The sequence below is a fragment of the Calonectris borealis genome, chromosome 2 (assembly GCF_964195595.1).
Source record: "Calonectris borealis chromosome 2, bCalBor7.hap1.2, whole genome shotgun sequence".
In the NCBI taxonomy this organism is placed as follows: Eukaryota; Metazoa; Chordata; class Aves; order Procellariiformes; family Procellariidae; genus Calonectris; species Calonectris borealis.
The window spans coordinates 156,295,529-156,317,377 of NC_134313.1; the positions used below are offsets into that span (position 1 = coordinate 156,295,529).

The following is a 21,849-nucleotide window of genomic DNA, read 5'->3' on the forward strand; positions in this document are numbered from 1 at the left end:
TGTAGTGTTTCTACCCAATGCATTAGTGAAACATTTTTTCAATTACCAGTCTGCTATATTCTTTCCCATTAATAGGGTGGTTTCACAAGCCACCGAACTATATCTTTGATATTCATGATAACCATTCCTAACTCTTTGTGAACTACACCACTTAAATCCCCTCAAATGTCTGTTTATTTTCTGTTACAACGTATTCCTACAGTATGAGATTAAGAGACACAGAGTAGGCCTTCAGGCACTAAGAATGTAAGTTAGCCTAATCTCAAGAAAACAAGATGTGTTAGCACTTAACCGTAAGTATTTTTTTATAATCACATCAAACATAACATACCTGGTATTCAGTTTTATATAAATTAGTTCTTACGTCAGATCTACTTCTGAGGTTATCCAAAACCCAAACACATAACATTATTTTTACTCTTCCAAGTCTGAATAATATTTACAGACATTAATGCTATATCCATTTCTACAATCATTAGAGACACATTATATAACTTTATTTTTTTTTATTTGACAAGCAGCAGTATCATGTTCGTCATTTTTTTTACATTTTAATGTAGATACAATTATTAGGTTATCTGTCATATTACAATATTTAGGGTTTTGTTTTTGTTTTTTTTTTTTGTTTGTTTTTGTTTTGTTGTTTTTTTGGGTTTTTTTTTGTTTTTTTTTTCTTTGTCTTAAGATACATTAAAAAACATCAACTGCAAACATGAAAGGGAAGGAAAAAAAAAAAGCATGGTACCCAACCAATTTTCCACATTTCAGCAATACTTCACTCATTCTTTTAGTAAAGTTTTAAGAAATGTCATAATGACATGAGCTTGAAATATCTATAGGCATTTTCATTGACGCTCATGACATGGCACTGGTGATGTTGTAAACAGCAGAAAAACAGGGGCTGCCAAGTGACCAATTATGGAGGCACAGGCCTGCCTCTTCCCACAGGAACACACCAAACAGTGACGGCAATGATCTCCTTACAATCATACCTGCAGGATAGCAACATCATGCTACATAACTGTATTCGTCTGCAGAGGCCTGGCTTCGCTCTATGTACTGTTTGTCTATCAGAACTTCAATACACTTCTTAATCATGCTGATACTTGGGTTAAACCTAGCTCTTGATTGGCTAATTACCTGCAAAAGAAAGACACATTTTTTGTGTTATTTTTATTTACAACAGGGCTAAGGGCTTTAAGGCAAATTCAGTATATTTTTCTTTTAAAGACAGGATTAAATAAACCTGGAATAGTTCATTTATAACAATCAACAAAGCTTCTCTATATATGAGTGTCAGGACACTTAAACCAACTGTTCAGCACATTGGTTAGTTTGCCTGCATGTTAACCAGATCTTTTTAGTCCTCTTGCTTGCTTAATTCGTCACAGTACAAATGAAGATAAATATTCAGGTTAAAAATTAATCTAATATTAACACATTTCTTCACTTTATTATTATCACAGTTTAAGCAAAGTGAAAATTTTGTAAATCCATATGTGCCTTTCCATGCTGGCTCTGCTAACTGACTTATCTTCCTAGACTAGGTCCCTTTTACTTCTGTTTACGTACTTTCATTGTTCTGGAGTATTTAATTTAAGGACTCCCAAATTTTGTTTGAGTTACGTCAGTCTTACTTGGAAATCTTACTTTGTTAATCTTAGTTTTCATAATAGTTTATACAATTCTGAATGGTTAAATTTCATTTGATTGTATTTTTCAAAACTACCTCTAAAGTTGAACACTATTTTCTTCTCATCCATCACCATTTTTGTTATGATAAAAAGATAGAGCAGATATTTTCATTTAATAAAGATTCGTGAAACCTGTGTTTTCTTTACAGCATTAAAAAGACATGTTTAGAAGACATGTAAACAGGTACATAGCAAATTACCAAAAAATCTGACTATAATGTTATAGTAAGACCTTATTCATAGCACAGTTTAAATATATTAAAAATGCAACCTATCCTCAGAACTTCTACTGCACTAGACAATCAAATTTGCAAGAAAAAAATAACACTCCTGTTTCAGGAAATTTGCTGAAAAGCCCTAGATGACACTTTTCATCAGAAAAGACATGGCCCAAGTAATAATCATTTTGTAGAGTTACACTACTTCATTGCTGTTGCAGTTGCCAGGATATGAGATGTGAGCTGGATCCCCTGCAGTGCTGTATACCTGGTCCTGGAAGGCACTCGAACTGCTCAGGTGTCTGGAAAGTGTAAATGGAGTCCCCCTACCACTGACCTCCTTTCCTATACAATTTGAGACAATCAGGATGAACCTCTCTTTCTTCAGTCACTGAAGATAGCCCTACAATTTGGCAAGTTCCATCTGGCTATGCTGGAACTTTGTAATACATACAGTAAAAAATTATTTATTGTAAAAACAAATGTATATATATGCATTGTGGAAGAATGCCACTACAGGCAAAACTTGAGATGTCTCTTAATAGTTCTCAGTTTTGCCCATTCACTTGTAGAGAAGAGGAGAAAATGGTGTGTAGTAACAGAATATGCATATCTATTAACTTGGAAAATTTTTCAAACAAAAGATCTTACTACTCAAGTGTCACAATATATTTTGCCTGTAGTTTCTCATTTGTTCTGTAAAAGAAAGTGATTTTTATTTCAGCTGGATTTCCTGTTTTCTTTACAACTTTTCACAGCTGGCTTTGTCCCAGAGCTCTAGAGCTTGCTGGAGCCCTCTGTGAGCCAACAGAACTCACCAGGTAGAATTCACCCAGCAAAGCAAACAAAAAGCTCAAAAGAGCAAGCTTTGTCGGGCTAGCAGCCAAGGGTCTGGTACGTTCCACAGCAGTACAAATGAGAAGAAACTTGGTGCTAACAAGCTGATAGGTCTGCTCAGATTTCACCTAACTTCAGCCCTATTCTCAAACTGATTGTCATCATCATACTTCACGTATTTACTTAGGACAGAACAAAAGGTGGGATTTTGTATTGGTAAGGTCTTTTTGTTTTTTGTTTTATTAAAGATAATACAAATAAGAAGGTTGGATAGAAATACCTGATGGTCAGAACAAAAAAATCTTCAGGGAATGACTGCACTGACATTTCCCCTCCACTACTCCCACTGACCTTACTCATTTTAAGGGAAAAGCTACCTCATCCTGTAAGCGACTGCAGCATGGAGCTAGAAGTAAAACTATCAGGGTGTATCTAACACAACTAACAATTCAGCAAAGACCACATGCTAACATACAGAGGGCTACTGAGGGCCTTGAGTATTTTCTTGGACACCTCACGCTAAATGAAATGTGTGGTGCTGGAGTCTAACTGTTCGAATCAGAGCTAACTACATTAAGGCTACGGGTCTTTGAATCATACCTCTAATAACAATATAATTCTGCCCTTGTATCTCAGAAAAAATATTAATAAGTCAAGAAAATATTAACCATTCATTCCTTTCAAAAGATTCATTCTTACTCCTCAAGAAGTCAGACTAGAAATTTTAAGTGAATACATTATACATAAGTATATAAACATCATTATAAAAGTAACAGTGTCACCATAATTAGTAACAATATCACAAATGAATGTTTTAAGAAATAAAAAGGCTCTTGACAGTAAATCAAATCTTACTACAAGGTTAAAAGGGAAAAAAAAAAGGAAGTTGGACAGCCAAGAAGTTAATTATGTATGCTCTAAAAGTTTAATAGAAGTGATGGTTATTAATTTTTTAATAAAAGTCAGTCTAGTGAGAAAGCTGAGCATGTTCAACTCGGAACCATTGGCAGTTTGGCCTTATTCATACAATACGATGCAAAACAAGTTACTGAGCTCAATGCAGACATAACTAAATAAAATTTCCACTTAACATGAGATTTCCATCTCCCTGTTTAAGCATTAACTATACAAAAACATGTCTCCCCACAATTTGCTCTGAAACCTGGCAATAATTTCTGAAGTGCCTAGGAGTACATCTATATCACAGACTGTAGAGAGGACAGCTAACATTTTAAAGAATCAAGCGCAGATCCCAGTAACAGTTTAGCTGAGGCAGCATGGAAATTGACACAAATTAATTCAGAGTGCAAAAAAGAAGGAAAAATTAACCCTAGTGGATTTTTTCGTATTGCTTCACTTTATTGCTTGAGGTTTCACAATTGCTCGTTTAAGGCTACATCAAGTCCCCACACTACACTGCAGCATAGATATTAACTATTTAAAGCCTAGCCTTCAGTTTTAAATGCTCTAATCCATCTAGGATATAAGTGGTATTCAAAATTGAGAACTAAAGACTAAATGATAAAAGAAATTATTTTCAAAAGGGGCATAAATTTAGTTAAAAGCCAAGGTGAAAAAACAAAACAGGTGGATGTGGCTGGCAATAGATAAATGGAGCACCAACTTTACTTAGTTTTTAACTGAGTAACAATCAAAATATCCACCTTTCTTGCAAAGCATGAAAAAGCTCCTGATGTTAATAGACCATACTATTCTGCAAGAGTACTGCGAGAGCAAAATGCAGCAGAGGCATGTCAGATAGTACCTCCTGAGTTAAACAGAGGAAGAAGCAACCAGAAAGGATTTTTTGTAATCTATTCCACCCTTATATACTGGTCTCAAGCAAAGTACAGTTTGAAAACTTTTTCTAAGAATTTGAGTATAGGGAGAAAAAAGTATTTTCAAAGATGAAACAGGGCTTGCCTACCATCTTCTAGTTTTAATTGTAAATTCTTACAGGATTTAATTATAATTGCATGGATGATTTAAGTAACAGGAAACCAAATAACCAAAGATTTTGAGAAGTAATCAGGACCTACACTGCTTCATCTTTTAGATATTCAAAATCAGGTTTGTTAAATTAAGCTTGCTTTCAGAGTATTTTTGTTAGCACTATTTCAATATCCAAAACCTTTAAGATGTCTCACATTGCAAGTTCTGGGCTTCCAAGCTCTCTGTAGCTGCTTATTTCTATCAGGAAATAAAAATTAAGAGGTGGCTGTGGTAAACTCTTTCCTCCATTACCACAAGACATAAGCATACAGCAGATCTCAAAATGACTGAATGCCTCTCCACCTCCATGCTCAAAATGGTCCAATAAAGCAGGAATCTTTATTCCCTCTCCCACCAGTCCACTCTGAGGCTATCCAGCAAGGTTCAGGAGACACAGGAATGAATTAGACTGAAGAATGAATGCCTTGGAAGGCTGAGAAAACTAAAAATGGGAACTGGTTGGTAGGAGCAAAGGTTAGGTTGGAGTAAGAAATACAATTAGGCAGGCAACTAGCACAGATGGGCAAGTGGGAGAAAAACAAAAGAAATAGCACTTCCTTCCCAGCCAGTCTGTCACAGTTCACAGATCATTAATCTAGAATCTAAAAAATCTAGACAACTGTACCACTTAATAGAAAAGGGAGATTAAGAAGTGCATGTCTACGTACTCAGACAACTTTTAAAATTTAAGCCATGAATTAGAATAAAATCACAATTAGAGCTCAAAATTGGCTAGGTGCTTCTATGGAAATTCCATACCTAGAACACCCATACTCAGGTTTTCAATTGAACCTATAGCTCTGGCAATGATTCTTATAGGATACGACATCTGTCGGCATAGAACCACCCACCAGGAAAGAGCAAGCACAGAGGCACTTAATGCTTTAGTGCTAAGACACATTTACAAGATTGAGGGATCACGGCTAATGCCCCAGTACCGCAGTTCAAAGTAGACTCCGATGAAATTCTCACTAATTTCACTGAAGTATTAGTTTTGACATGGGAGAGTTTTGTGGTCAGATGATTTACTCAACTAACCTGCAAGATTTTCATCAAATCATGTTTAAGAAGAGGATTTCATCTTACCTCCTGAATAAGAGCATTATGTCGCAACACTTTACGTGCTTTCATGATACGGACTATAGCAGCTTGAAGATACATTTTTCTGTCTTCATCTACAGCACTTCTGGTCTGCTCCATCTCCTGCGATATAGGAAGAACAGTAATGCTTAAAATATAGTAAGATCAATAAACACTTCATAAAAGTATCTTGAATCTATACTTTTTACTTTATTAAAAGTGGCCAATTAATATAAAAATCTAGGTGAAATTCAATTCCAGGCAAAATACTTCCATAAATCAAGAATACCAGGTTTCATGAAAGTCAGCAGGGCGGTAGGAGAGAGACATTCAAACCAGCGTTTTTGCTAGGGAGAAGGGCAGGCAGAATTTACTATAATGTATTGAGTTTGGAAGCGCATACGTTTCTTGTACAAAATCCTGTGTCTTACGAGATAGACAGGCAACACGGATTATCAACACTGGAGTTAATTTTAGTTGATGAAGGACACAAAACCATAGGAAAACAGATTGGTTCTGCTGTTCCTGGAATAAGTTGCTTTTATAAACACTACCAACAAAAAAGTCTCATTAGATAAGACAAGCTAAATGTCAATCCCAATTGGTGCAAGAGGAATGCCTCTTCTTTATTTTTTTCTTCCTCTTTCATATTCCCTATTCCATCTTCTCCAGCCTATATTTTAAGTACAAAAAAATCTGCAGCGCTTAAGCTTTAAACTTAAATAATTTCTTTACAGTGATGTAAATCTTACACAAGGACTCTTCATCTGCTTACACCAAACTAATACAATAAATTCAATTTTAGAAAAATAAGCTTCCTAAGGTGTTCAAGTTAGAAACACCAAAGAATACTTGCCTGTGGTGTGTCTTTCTGCATTGATGTAGTAATTTTAAATTTTGTTCGTTTACTGCTGAAGTTCATATTTAATGAAAACGTAGACTCTGTCTCTATATCTTCCTGCAATAAAGAATCTTTTTAAAAAAATCAGAAATGGAACAAGACAATGATAACAATTTACTTTGAAAAATCACAGTTAGGGGCTTGCATACATACAAACAATTTCAGCAGATTTGTAGTTGGAAATTCTAAAATGCCACCTGAACCAGGGCAATTTTTTAAGCTGCAGTTTAACTAACCTAAAAATCAAGTCTATTTTAGCAAACACTATAAAGAACTCTGACACACATGAATATTGTTAACAAGTCAATATGATTAAAGCAATTTCTGTTTTAATACTTCAACAGCTTATCTTAGTTGCAAACACTCTCCATTTCAACTCATTTTCTCCCTTCAAAGAAAGTAGGATTTGCATTTATGGCAGAACCTCAAGAGAGCGCTGTTGCTTTCACAACTATTACTAATGTTGCCTTCCAGAATTTAAGGAAACACATCTAAGCATTTTGTTATGTTATAGCAGAAACAGTTGACAAACTGCAACTTCTACAGTTCCATATCTATCTCTACATTTCTAATTTTTCCTGTCAGAATCTCAATTCTTTTCCACACATGTAAAAGTCCATTTCTTTCAATAAATGGTAACTATTCCCTGCAGTCCAAACACCTTTACATTCAACCAACAGGATGACCTGACCGATCTTTGCCGTTTCCAGGCAGTAGTCTGTACAAATATTACCAATTTCCAGCAGAATAAAGTTACTGGGCTTCTTAGACTTTGGAATCTTGCCAAACCATGGCTGCCTCAAGTGCAAATACTTTAGTAAACACAGTCAATATTTATCTAAATATATACTCAAAACAATATTAATTCTAATTTTATATTCTGCAACAAATATTCTTTATTATAATATATTATAATATGCAGCCATAGTATAGAAAATTTAACATGAAAACGCAAAGATCAACAGCTTTAAGAAATATAAGCTAACATTAAATTTTAGCAGTATTGTGCTTACATGGCTGACTATAACCCAAAATAAATTGTGTGTTGTGCATGAGCTCAAAAAGCACGATTCTAATGAACCGACAAAGGTTTTGCCAAAAGGTTTTTTTTTCTTTTTTTTTTTTTCTTTCAAAAAAACCCAACCAAACAAAAGCAAACTACAACATTCAATACACTGTACTTTTCTGTGCTCAGATACAGGTAAAGAGAAGTTAGTGTATTTAATTTCACTGGTTAAGCCACTAAAGTTCACTGGCATATTCAATAAGTAAGCTGATAGACTGTCTACAGATCAGCTTTCACATTGCTGGATGGAGTGCAAGGAAAATAGAATTAGCAGAGATGTTTGACCACAACAGCCTGCAAGTTAAAGAATCAGAAAATGCAGTGGTAAACATTAAAAGGTAAAAGGCTTGGAAAGCTATACCATTTGCTCTTCAATGACATATGCTTAAAGAAACTGGCCAAACCTGGTAAGGCAGATATAAATAAATGTAAAATCCTTTAAATAATGGGCAACTTTCTATGATTAGGAAAAATCTCACTGTTTTCTGTAATAGCTCCCAGTGTTATATTTCACCCATGGTTTAACAGACATCTTCCCAGCCACTGTTCCTTGTGATCTCACTTTCCATTTTCTAATATTTTCCTGGTTAAAAAAAAAAGCAGCTATCAGAGCAGCTTTGGATTTCTTCTCCTAAGCGAAGCTAACAGTTTATCTCAGTTTCTCCTGCCTGATACTGTCTGAATAACTTGGGCTTTCTGGGCTAGCTGGAAGCACATGCTGAAGTTTGTATGGAATGCATGGGCACTTCTGTAGTGTTTCTTAACAGTCATCTGTGCCCTTCGCTGTATGGGAAAACGGGTAACTGGTTTCACGTAGGTTGTACAGAAGTATGAGGCAGAGTCAGAAACAGAGCCTGTATCAACCATTGCCTTAACCACAAAAAAAGCTCAGATATTACTAGAATTCCATGAAACTCATGGAATGACAGAGTTTGGCTAATTGCAGAAAAATCCTCTCACACAAGCCCCCCTTGCTCCCTTTCCTCCTCCCTCGTCCTCCCGTAATGTGTCAGCAAGAACATGGTTGCTGTTACTTTCAGTCTCTTAATCCCACAATTTTTTTTTCAGGATCTGTATAAGACTCTTTGGTTTACTACTCGGGCTCCTTCTCATGATTCAGTACAACTTTGAAAGGGGTGTATTTAAAGAGTATTACCCTCCAACAGCAGTGAGTCTAAAGCCATATGGATGAAATGCAACAGAAACAATAAAGAGTCCTAGCATTATTACCTTTTCAGCATACCATGCTGTTATAAGCATACAGAGCAAACAAAGATAGTCTACTTCCTCCTGTCTCTTTCCTTGTAAATACAAATTCATAATTATTCAGAAGGGTCAATAATACAGTTTAGGAAAAAAAGGCAAACAGTGGATTCTTTTATATTAAAAAAAAGCCCTCAACAAATAGTAGAATCACAAAACTGAAAATATGAAACTTTTTTATATCATTACTGCATACCTTGTCTGAGTCATGGTTGATCATTTTGACATCAAGTAAGGATTTGATGGTTTTTGTCAGTTCCTTCTCATTCATTTGTGTACTATCCTGAAGCTCCTTGTAACTGACAGTTTCACTGTTGTTGAAGGCAAGCAACACTGCCATTTGGTATGTTGTGACCATGGCTACATAAGGTTTGCACAAATAATTCATTTTTACTTCACCTGTAATGATACAAGTAGTATTTTATAAACTGATGGAATGTGCTGAAAAGTCATCTGAAGCCTAACTACTAGAGCTCCTCCTACATTTCCAGACATTCAATTCACACCTCAGTATGCATTTAACACTTGGAATGGGAAGATGAAAAATGATGTTGTGAATTTACACATATAGAATGTGGTCTGCGATAAAAATAACTCTAACTATGATTACTAGAACAGTAGTGTTTTCAAGGAAAAAGGAAACCTACAGTGTTCAATTTGAATAATGCAATATAATTTATAGTAATAAAAAAAAGGAAATTCCAAATAGCCTCAACGCATTGCAATGCATAAACTTCAATTAGTAACAGCTTACACAGAATCACAGAATAGCAATTACAGGAAAGTTGTTCCAATGAAAGATTTAAAAACAAAATAGAAGACTTGTCCAGTAAAATTTTTCGTAATATTCCTATATTCTTTAAATTCCCCAGAAATTAAAAAAAAAAAAAAAAAAAAAAGAAAAAAAAGCACTGAAGAAATCTGCCTGAAAGCAGATTCAGATTTTCTGTGTGAAGGTGAGTATGACTTAACGGCAACTTTCTATTATCAGAACTAAATTTTCATTACATTATATTGCATGCTAGTCTGGTTTTCACCTCCACATAACATGTTTCGGTGCTCAGTCGTTAAAGCCTGATACTGGAAGCACTTGAAGTAAAATATGATTGACTGATACTTACTAAACTAAGCTACAATTTTATACCTCTTCTAAGATGTTTTTTAACATATATTGCTATATAGTAAATATAAATATGTATTTACTTAGATACTTACATATCTCCGTAAAATAGTATAATATGCATTCTTAAAATTATTTAATATTCAGCTAAGGGACATCTGATACTACAGAAACAATTCCAGGGCGATTGTTATTAACTCAGCAGTTCTGCAGTGCTGTTTTGTAGTTAAGAATGTACAACTCTAGTTTTACTTGGATTTAATAAATCACAGATAACATACACAAGTTTACAAACATAAATTTTGGAAATACTAAGCAGCAAATATTAAATTAATTTATAATGCAAAATAAGTCAGCTGACTTTATATGAATCATGATGTTCCAACTCCAAAGTCTGTTGCCATTTGAAAAGTACTTTTAATAAATATTGTCAGTTGTATAAAGCATAAGTTTAGCAAAGCACTTATTTTTACCTGTACAAAGATAATGTAACCAAGTAAGCTTCCTTCCACTAAAATGCTGACTGTAAAATAATTCAAACTGCAAAACAAAATGAACTTCAATTAGTCACACATATAACTACTTACAATAGTTTATTATCACACTACCATCCCAGTGAAGAAATACTGATTTTATGTTCACCATATTGGATGCAAACATTGCAGATCATTTCATGACAGCATTTTCCTTTAGAAGATAGGTGATGGACTGAACATCAGTCATTTACTGAACTGGTTGATGTTAATATTACTATTAACATACCATTTGATGATTAAATCAAAAAGATTGTTGACACATTCATATTCTCAAGCATAAAATACTGTAGTTAAACAGTGTTCCAAAGAAGTATCAACTCTACTGAATTTAGAAGAATTTCTAGGAGGTTTAGCAATTTAAGTTTTATTATTCTGTTCCTTCCAATTCCATATAAAAAAAGTGTATTTTTATTTTTTCATCTTGGTGAAATCATTCTATATTCCATGGCTTTGATATCCTATTTAAAATCAATTCAGAAAATCCATTTTACTGTTGTTTTTTTTTTTTTTTAACAACATCCTTCAAAAAACATGAACTTCTAGTTAACAGGTATTTCCCACAGTCAGTTACACATTGACTTTCATGACGAAACTCATCTTGCATTCCTGAACATATTTTTAGGGGGAATTCCAAAAGAGCAAGCTTGAAAGTGGGCATGCTTTTTGCCACCTTCCAATTTGGGTTTCAGTCTAGACACAACCACACAGTTTGCAAACATCTCAGAATCAAGAAGTGACTACAGATCCTCGAATTTCTGGTGAAACCTTCCAAAACCTATTTTCACAAAGCAGCACACATTTCTGATTTAGGAAGTAACATTTCAAAGTTGTTCTGACACCCAAAAATTGAAGCATCCCCTCAAAATCAGTATTTTAAAAATCTTATATGCAAAACTAGCGTTAGTATTAATGTTAATTTCTTCCTCCTTTTTTTTTTTATTTTTACACGAATTTCTTGTCATTATGAGAAGTGCTACATCAGCCATTTTGGAAAGCATTTTTTCCTGATATTTAAATTATACACACATGAATATATATCAAAACAGGAATATGAAAAAAAATTACCTCTAAGCAAGAAAAGGCCTTAAAACCATCTTTAAAATTCCTCTCTTTAAGAAATGAAGTTTTTGGTTTTGCGCAAGTGAAAATTAGCTATGCAGTTTGAAATCTGGCACTAAAGGGCACAAATCTGGCTACTGTAAATAAGACCAGAAGACTGTAGGAATGCAATTCCTAGAAGATTCTTTCAAAGCTATGTTTATGTACATTTAAATGTCATTTTCACCAACAGAGAATAAAAGAAGGAAGGGCATAAATGACCTGTGGACTGTATAAGAGAAATAAAATTTACAGAGAAGCAGCAAAATCATCTTATTCTCATATTATATGCAATCCATCAATCCTGCCGTTCCTGGAAACTAGCAAGCAGTGGAGAGAGAATAAGAAAAATTTGTATGAAACCAAATGAAGCACTGGATTTTGAAGAACAAATGAAGATATTCCAGAATGTTGAGGGGGAAAAAAAAAAAAAAATCTTTTCAGGACATGGTTTTCAGCTTACTTATTCCGTGGGCTAAACTGATGCAGAAAAGTTACTCTGACAGGAAGGAAAAGAAGAATTTCTCTAAAGACTAAAGTGGAAGTTTATGGCAAGGCTTGTAAAAATCAGGTTTTATTTTAACGTATGTAATATAAGAGTCTGATCATTTTGGTTGTAAGGAGAAATATAAAAATGGGGATTTTTAGTAGCATTTTAGTAGCTACAGCATTCTCTTGGATGTCCTCTGAAAATAACTGAAATTTGGCTGAAAATCCAACAGAAAAAAAAAAAATATAAATTTGACCTTAATCCTACGTATTATTCCTATAGCCAAGAAGAATAAATCGGACTGTATATATTGGCAAGTGCCTGCTAAACCTTAGTTTTAGTATTTAAGCTGGTTTGGGGGGTTTTTTGTTTTTTGGTTTTTTTTTTGGTTTTGTTTTTTTTAAGAAAAAAATTCAGAAATTTTGCTCTCATACTTCCTATCTGAAAGAAACAAGAAAGTGCGGCTTGCAGACTAATCCTAATTCAAGGCCTAGCTACTTTTTGGCAATGAGAAAAACTTAAGCAGATTCAAAGAACCTTTCCTTAAAACTGAATCAAACCTCCCTACACCCCATGTAGCCAACACTGTGTAGATATCAATTTGGCTTACTCTGATTTGGTCTGGCAACTCTGATTAACATCGAAGGAAAATACAAGAAGGGGGACTTTTGACCTCTTTAAGAATCAGGTGTTTCTCCACCCACAAGCTTACATAGTACGAAAACCAGTATTTGTATACCATTCAAATAAATATATATTTATAGGAAGCTCCAGCAGTCTCGGAGCTTGAAAAAGCTGCTAAACAGTTTGTCCAATTACAGAGGTACTCCAATACTTTGGAGTGCAACTGCAAAATGTTTTTTCTTTCTAAATCCTGGCCAGAATCCTGAGAGAACTCTCTCTTTATGGGTCAAATGATCAAATTCGACAGTAAAGACAGACGTTGTCAATTTTTTAAAGACTCCCCAAGGTCATGTTCTGTTTCCTCAGGGGATTATGAGTACAGTTTAGAGCATTAATTCCAGCTAGGTGACACATGAATAAGTTTGCTCCTTTGAACTGGCAAAACAGTGAAGTTAGGCAAGCAACCCAGACTCTGAGCTGCTTCTAATACACAAGTCCATAACAATTTTCCAACTGAGGCACAACTGACAATACTCATATTTTAAACCCACAAAGAAGAGCAAAATGTCATCAATCACCTTCTGTGGATCCCATAGTATGGGTTGGAAACTATTATATTGCTAAAACCAAGGGCCACGTAATACAGGGGAAATAAAAGCAGAATAAATACTTCTAATACATAGTAGTAACACATGAAAAAGCTCCTTCACCACAGAAACAGACATTTGCCATTATAATTTAGATCAGATAGCAATTTAATTTTAGCGTATTTATTGCCTAAAATGTACTTCACCATTAAATACACTTTAGCAAAGATCAACACACATATTCTGTATTTTAACACAAACGTTGTACAGATAACATTTAGAACACAATAATATAATCAAAAGTAATAAAATATTCCGCCTCTACAAAGCAGAAATAATCACATAAAAAGAGAGTATGTGGCCAAAGTAAAACCTTTTCTGCTTTGAGAATTTCCATAATTAGCTTTAAAGAAGTTTGTATGAAGCTTGATTTTGAATGGCTTCTATGAAATATGGGACAAGAAATCTGTATCTGCATTTTAATCTGCTATTAAATCTGTTCAGATTTAATATTAGAAACAAAATCTTCTTTTATCTAAAGATTAGGAATTGGTTTTAAAGCTAAGAATCAACCCAGTTCATCTGATTGTATTTATTAGTATCTCCCTCATCAATCACAAAGTGTAGAAGACAGATGGGAAAAATGAAGAAAAGCTATGCAAATACGTACATAAATTCAGTATGTCATTTGAGTGACCTTTCCAAATTTCATATGGACTGGAAACAGGATAGCCATGATTTACAAAGAAAATGAAGCAGCTCAGGTTTTTCTCTGTTAGAGCGATCATCTTTTATTTGGAGTTATATTACATTTTCCACATGTTTACAAGAAGCCTCCTACTAACCTACCATCTGTACACTTTTTTCCAGTTCCTGAGGAATTGCAAATGTAGAAGAAGGAGCCTGAGTTAGAGGCCATGCACCAGCCTAAAGGTATCAGGAAAAACAAAAGCATTAACATTTTTATACAATATATACACTAAGAAAAAAATAACACTATTAAACAGATCTGTAGTGCGTATTATGCCATAAAACATACAATTTAGACCCAAAGTTTTACTGCTGATTTTTTACTACTCATTATGCATGCCCCACTGAGGTATTAATTCAAGACAAGAACACAAGGCATTTTACATTACTATTGTTCAGTGTGCTAGTGGGTTAATTTTAAGAAGAAAAACTAGGAAAATAAATTATTCCACAATGATCACAAGGTGTCAGTTTCCATATAAGAAGTATTCATAGTTAGAAAAATTGTTCATTTGTTATCAAAACATAAAAATTATGTACAAATAACTCAATAGTAATAAACATACATTAGTACCTGTAGAACATATATCTGAAAACTAATTCCCAAATCTATAATCGTGTCCTGGTTTTTGATAAAGTTGTTGAATTTATTGTTGAGATCAGCACTAACACTCATGTCTGTATACATTCGATGGAGCTTGCTGGTAAATTCATAACCACAGGCTTGCTGTGAAGAAATATGGTAACAGGTTTCACAGTGAAAACAGTACTTACATAAATTATGCACATTCACTACTAAAACATGAAAATCTAGTCAGCAGAGCATTGTTACAATATTTACAGAGAACACTAGTTACGATAGAAAACAAACATTATAAAAGAAAATTATCAGATTTATCTCAGTTTCACTTTCTATACATTGATTTATATGAACAATGTTATTTTATAAAATTGAAAGATAGAGCTAGTTTATGAAAGTCCTTGGTACTTTTACATTGTAAATATGAATTATTTGAACACACTTAATAATACAACCCAAAACCTCATAAAAATCTCAAATGCCTAAGTGATACTTGGCCATATATCTTTCACAGACCACCAAGAAATTAGTTTTTCCTTTCAGCTATTGGAAACGGGTTCTACTGATTGCTAAGTTATCTCTGGCACCCTCTGCTGCTCCCTCTCAACATTACATACTCCTATGTTTGTTTATTCTGCATTAGAAGAATATCACATTACCTTTAGTTTATTAATCATGGCTTCTTCAGAATCCATAGACATAGACAAACCATGAATTAATCTTTTTGCCAACATTCTGGCATAGAACTGCATAAAAAAAATCAGATATGAGGATTTTTAAAAGCATAACCACATTCTTCAAGTATACTTTAAATGCAACGTTTTAATGTTTATTGAATATCAAAAGTTACCTTTTGGAATACATCTTTGTCATCAATGTATTTGAAAACAGTAATGAAACTTGTAAGTTTGTCTTCTACTTCATTCTCTGTCATTCCTTTTGCTGATTTCTTCAACAAGTTGTCACAGTACTTGGCCAGCTCAAGTTAAAAAAAGAAAAAACAAACCCAAACCTACTTGTCAAGCTTGAGAACAAAATGTATGCCAAGGTATTCTAAACTTCTACACAAAAGTTAAAGCACGAAATAAGTCACAGTCTATAGTCTCATCTTGTATTACAAGGGCTGTGTTCTTAGGTAAACGGCACATACTACACCCACAGAAAATACAAATTCTGTGTCAAAAATTACAATTGCACTAATTTTGCACACCCACAAAATATGTGTGCAGGTTATGTTATTTATTACTACTGAAATACACACCTGACGCTGACTTAGTGCAAGAAATGGATACTCATGTGATGGACCCTATGCCAATTAATTTGACAGTTATAAAAAAGTATTATTACTTTCTACGATGATATACATCACTTACCAACTCAGGTGCTTTGCAGATCGACTTGGGCTCCCTGTAGTTAACTACTGATGTCAAAGCCTACATAGTAACATAGAGCAAAGAGAAAAAATGTAAATGACTTAAAACTTTTTCTTTTATGAAATTTGAAGAAATCAAAAAAACGTTCAGGGCAAATACCACTGAGACCCCATAAAACTGAACTACACAAAAGGGGATCAAAAAAGAAACAATGAATAAAAGGGTCTGAATTACTGCTCTGTGAGAATTTGTGTGTTGAATATTTTGAAGTTGAGATTTAAGTAAAAGTGGAAAGAGTAGAGGAACAGAAGTTAATTGCAGAAAGCAGGAGAACAAATTAAGTTCTGATTAGAAACTTAAATGTAAAAGCATGAAGATTTTTGTATACAGCAATATGTATGGTCCAAAAGTATGGATGGAAAGAAACTGAGGAATAATTGCAAATAAAGCAGATTTGAGCAGCAGCACATCAACAGCAGCTTACATCAACAGCATGTATCTTGAGCTGAAAAACATACATGGTATGCTCACAACAGTAAGAAAGGACAGATCTTTTGGTTGTTGGACTTTTTGATAGACTAAAGAAAAGAAAAAAATATTGTTGAAAGTGGAAATTCAAAGCAATGCAATACAAAAAATATGGTAGCTGAAGAAAACCTGAATATGAGGAAAAGGAAAAGGAAGGAGATAATGGCAGTTTAGAATTGGAAGTTGTAAATAAAGATATCAGAATCATCAAGATTAGACATATCACATTTAAATTAACATTTTAAACTAATACGGAACCAAAAATATTGCATGACCATAGTTCCTAGGAATTATAGTTCCTTCTATGGAAGGAAAACATTATTATTGCTATTATTATAAAGAAGAACCAACAAGCAACTCTTTTGTACAATGCCTCGACATTCCAACATTTGATCCAATATCCTTAGAATCCCTGTGAGAAAGAAATGCATGACTTGACACGAAATATGAAACTCTTTGAAGCTTAAAGCACTCTTTTGCAATAATACTGGAGGCAACAATAGCAGTTTTGATATCCACCATGAAAAACTGACAGCAGATTAAGCTTTTAAATATTTATTGCAATAAATATCACTGAAGTGAAGAATCGATGTATTTAAGGAAAAAGTACATTGCCTATGTGCCAGCAAATGTAGTTATCAATCTCATATTACTCCACCTTCTGGTACATGACATTAATTGCAATTGAGACAGAAAAGTATTAGGGTACTGAAACAAGCATTTGTTTTAAAATACTAAATAATTATTTTCTCAATATCACAAATACAGATGAGTAACTACTATTTATATTATTACTGGTATTTTCATCACTATGTCTTTCCAGATTAACTTTGGCTGAAAATTACCAAAGCTTAGACGATGACCCTAACTACAAACTGCAATTACTGTAAACAGCACAAAAGAGCAATGAAATGTATGCATGCATCCTATAACAGGAAATTATACATAGGAAAGTAGTAGGTGCACTCGCTAAGGAAAAGAAACAAGGATATATGGGAAAGAGTGGGAAATCAACAAATGGATTAGATAAAATGTACTTATTTTTGAGGAGGAGCCACTCAATCCCTCAAGAGCCCATGCATGTTTTGCAGAATTTAAGAATAATAATAATGACAATGATAACAATAATAATAAAGTTAGTTCTAATTTTTTATTATTATTATTAAAATTTATAAAAATTAGAACTGTTATGTTAAATACCTTCATGGTTACGCATTTCAAAGACAAAGAGCAGCAAGCCTCTTTCCCTAAACAGGCTTATTTAACTTCAAATGCAGTTCTCTCCTGGAAAAAGTTAGCTATTGTGACAGTGATTGAAGTAATGTAAGTTTCCAGATATTCTTTGTCGTCAACTTCAAAAATCTAAACAAAGCTTCTATGGAAGTAATACTATCAGCATTCAGAGTTTAAACATTATGGCAGCAAGCAAATTCAAGTTCAAATGCATGTAAGAGTTACCAAACTTCCCCAAACCCACAATTTGTCTATTTATTATCGGCACTTAAATTTACATTAAATGGGTCAGCTCCATTTTTGTGCTTTGATTTATGATGAAAAGAAAGGTCTTTCTTTCAGAAGAAAATTAAGTATTAAAGTGGTTCCCTTTGTACATATCTTTTCCCCTAACACTGGATTGTCTTTTGTTCCATTGCATTTCTAAACTAGAAAAACTGCATAAGAACTCTATCTCTGAACACGTGTTGATGCCCTGAAGAATTTTGGTGAGCCTGAAACAGGGTCCCACATTTTGTTTTCCAATGCTTTTTTTACTTCATAAGTAAAAGTTACCTTGTCAAGGGCACTCATAAAGTGTTGATCACCATTCAAAACAGTGTTGATGAGTTGAACAAATTTACTATGTACTTCCAAAACTGACTCCACAAACTGAGTTGGCATCTAAAAAATGTAGATAAAACAGAAAGCAAGTTATTGAGAAAAGTAGTATTATCTATACACAAACATATTTACATTAGTTGTACATTTTTTCCTAATTATTCTTTTTGATAAAAGTTAAAATCATAGTGATTAAGTCTTTGAGAGGATTGATTCTGCCTTGTTGTACTCTTATACTACTGTGCTTGAGCACGTTTTGGAAATAAAAAGTCTGTGGCTACATTTACAGTCCTGCTATCAAACATAGATTTGAGTCTATACTGCTCTCATGCTGTCTAATCTTTTCCATCATACGCTAAAATCCTTTATTAGCCCTTTCAAAAATCATTAATGCTAACATGTAAATACGGCAATCAAGCCAAAAAGCTACAGAAATACGTGAACTGCTGCTTCTCCTACACAGTGACTTCAGAGACAGAAAATCCGGATGAACCCTTTGGATTTTCCTACATAGGTCAGTCACCAATCAAATTTAGTGTGCCACATTTCAGCATAACATTTTGTATAGGAATGACTAATACGAATTAGAGGAGTTCCTACGCAGACAAGCTGGCAGGCAGAAATGCAAGAGTGTGCAATGCACTGGCTGCATCACATGGCTCCCCAAGTGCATTCTCAGGTCACACATTAAAAATGTTTTGATGACAAAGTACTTAATCTACACAGTGGAGCAAGTATTTCACATTTTGAGTGAATCTACATAAGGCTGTGAATTTTCACCACCCTCATGGCTCTGCATTCATTTCCCTGTGTAGACACTATTAGTTTAAAAGAATAAGCTCAAGAAGCTTACAAATTATTTGAAAGCAAACTACAGTACTAAAGACTTCAGCCCATTTTCAGTATGCAGACAGGAGTCATGGAAGAGTAAGCACTCCTGTGCAGTCAATAAAAGAGTGAATTTACAACAATTCATATCTATGTATTATTATAGACAGAAACACTGCATGACTAAAGTCACCATCCTACAGTGAGCACAGATCTAGACAGCAAGATGTATACATGTACAAATATAATGCCAAATGAAAGCTTGTTTGTTTGTTTGTTTCTGAAAAGCAATGCTAGAGGAAAAAAAATGGAATTAAGTAATTTAAATATATATGACCTGAAAAAAGTTTAACACACTTTAGTAAAATAATTAAGCTACAGTATTTTCAGATATTACATGAAAATATGAGACTACAAAGCTGTTAGTGCAAACACCACACTGAAATCAGGACAGGATGTCAAGTCTTTACAAATAACATATAATTAAACTAAATGGAATCATTGGTTCCTAACTACCAGAACAGCAAATGCCACTGACTTAGAGAAATTCAGGAAAAAAATACATACATTGAACAAAAGGACCTACTTGCCATGACAGCATTAAACAAACAACAATGAGAAATATCTAGCTGTAGTTGTTTCTGGTTAGATCACAACAATCAACTCTCAGGATAGGTATGTGTTGCACAGCTAAGCCTGCTGATTAGAAGTTACAATTTATTCATAATGTTCCAAACCAATTTCATATAGACAAAATTAAAAAAACAGAATAGACTAAAAAGAAAAGGGTAAACATTTCATCAGGAATGTTAATCAAATAGGTGATTTCAGCTGCCTGAGGAAACTCACATTTTCCTGAGAAAGATTGCTGGTTGCTCTAAGGCCCTCATCATGGATATGGTTTTGTAGTTCCTGAATCATATGAGGTAAACCACTTGACACAGCACGAAGTAGAGTATACATATTTGCCATGTCTGTAACAGAGATACATTTTTATAGAATATGCTTAGAAACACTAGAAATCAACACTTAATATAGTATCATAATTTCACACAGAATTTTTCAAAGACTGAAACAAGACCAACTGTTTTGAAAAAAAAAAATTAACACACACTGGATCACTGACAAAAGAAAAAAAGGAAAGTGTAGGGCTAATATCAGTATTTACTGAGTACTGCCATTGTGACTACCTCACTCTTCCAATACTACTTATTTAGGAGAGACTCCAAAAGGACAGGTGGGCTAGTATGGAAAAGTATTGTGCCAGTTTATTTAATCCTTGGCCTCCCTAAATCTCCCTTAGCAGCAGCTGACTAAAATCAGTTTAGATATCTTCTTGACTTTTTGTTTTCCTCCAGTGGTGGCTTGAAATTTTTCTCACGTTAGAAAAGCTGTAAATAAGCAACTGCTATTTTTATGATTTTTTTTTGGGGGGGGGAGAGGGGAGGAAGGATCCAAGCTCTGATCAAATTTGCAAAACACTCTGGAAACTGAACACTATTATTAGATACAATTTGAGTTTGACTGTGAAAAATAATTTGTTTCGCATAATAGATACCATCTTCCATGCAAGAATAAGCATTCTTTCACGGGTAAGAGGCATGTAGTCATCAGAAGCATAATTTTTTTAGTCAGGCAGGGAACATAACTAGAGCATCTGCTTCTGTAAAAAGGGTTTGGGAAGAGAGATCACAAAAGATTCAGGACAATAAAAAGTGGCTATGAAAAGAAGCCAAAATATTTTATAATCCTGACCTATCAAATGATGAAGAAGAAATCTGTAAAGACAGAGCCATTGGTTTACAAATGAAAACACAAGCATAAAATATGATCAATTCTACACGACACAGGACTTCAGTGTGTTTTTAAGCCAACGAAGACAAGGAAAGAGAGAGAGTATTGGCCGAAAGAAGTGTTGTTAACAGTAAAAAGAAGGTTTTGACTACATATTTGGAAAAATGAAAATGAATTACATGGTAAAAGAAAAACGTCATTCAGGGTTTAATTGGGCTTTCTAGATAAGTAACATATATTAGTTGAAAATGCTTAAGCACATAGAAGGTCATTGAATAAAGATAGTAAATTGCAATGCTAGATGAATAAAACAAAACGCTTTTTTGTGACCACTGAGACTTACCACTTCTTTTCTCTTGTCTGATAATATTGTGACATTCTGCATGTAGAAACTGCAAGTGATCAGCTACCATTCTCTGTTGGCATTCATGAATCACTTTGCCATATGAGCTGGGATGCAAGTATTTCCGACACCGTATTTCTTCATCTTTTAATCTACCTAAAACCTACAGACAAGTTTTTAAACTGAGAGCTGATGAAATACTAACAACCAATATCGAACCATGAATACAGAATGGTATGTGTATGTAGAATGAGAGACACGAATAAGTTACAAAGTTAAAAAAGAACTCGTCCAGCATGCTGAAAAAATAAATT

General features: G+C 33.9%; 1 protein-coding gene across 6 annotated transcripts in view; it reads right to left on the reverse strand.

Annotated features, from left to right (window-relative positions):
• Positions 1 to 486: 486 nt before the first annotated feature.
• Positions 487 to 21,849, reverse strand: part of CUL2 (cullin 2) — a 52,629-nt gene continuing 31,266 nt past the window's right edge. For 5 of the 6 annotated variants that reach the window (XM_075144066.1, XM_075144060.1, XM_075144062.1 and 2 more), the window contains 13 exons: positions 21,536 to 21,698; positions 20,248 to 20,372; positions 18,526 to 18,633; positions 16,210 to 16,269; positions 15,687 to 15,815; positions 15,496 to 15,582; positions 14,831 to 14,983; positions 14,356 to 14,433; positions 10,645 to 10,711; positions 9,248 to 9,450; positions 6,678 to 6,779; positions 5,828 to 5,944; positions 487 to 1,140 (listed from right to left, as the gene is read on the reverse strand). In XM_075144066.1, coding sequence (XP_075000167.1) covers positions 1,009 to 1,140; positions 5,828 to 5,944; positions 6,678 to 6,779; positions 9,248 to 9,450; positions 10,645 to 10,711; positions 14,356 to 14,433; positions 14,831 to 14,983; positions 15,496 to 15,582; positions 15,687 to 15,815; positions 16,210 to 16,269; positions 18,526 to 18,633; positions 20,248 to 20,372; positions 21,536 to 21,698 — 1,524 coding nt within the window. In that variant the 3' untranslated portion in view covers positions 487 to 1,008. Of the gene's footprint in view, positions 1,141 to 5,827; positions 5,945 to 6,677; positions 6,780 to 7,633; positions 8,372 to 9,247; positions 9,451 to 10,644; positions 10,712 to 14,355; positions 14,434 to 14,830; positions 14,984 to 15,495; positions 15,583 to 15,686; positions 15,816 to 16,209; positions 16,270 to 18,525; positions 18,634 to 20,247; positions 20,373 to 21,535; positions 21,699 to 21,849 lie in introns of those variants that run through there. The other variant, XM_075144065.1, reaches the window with a different exon arrangement.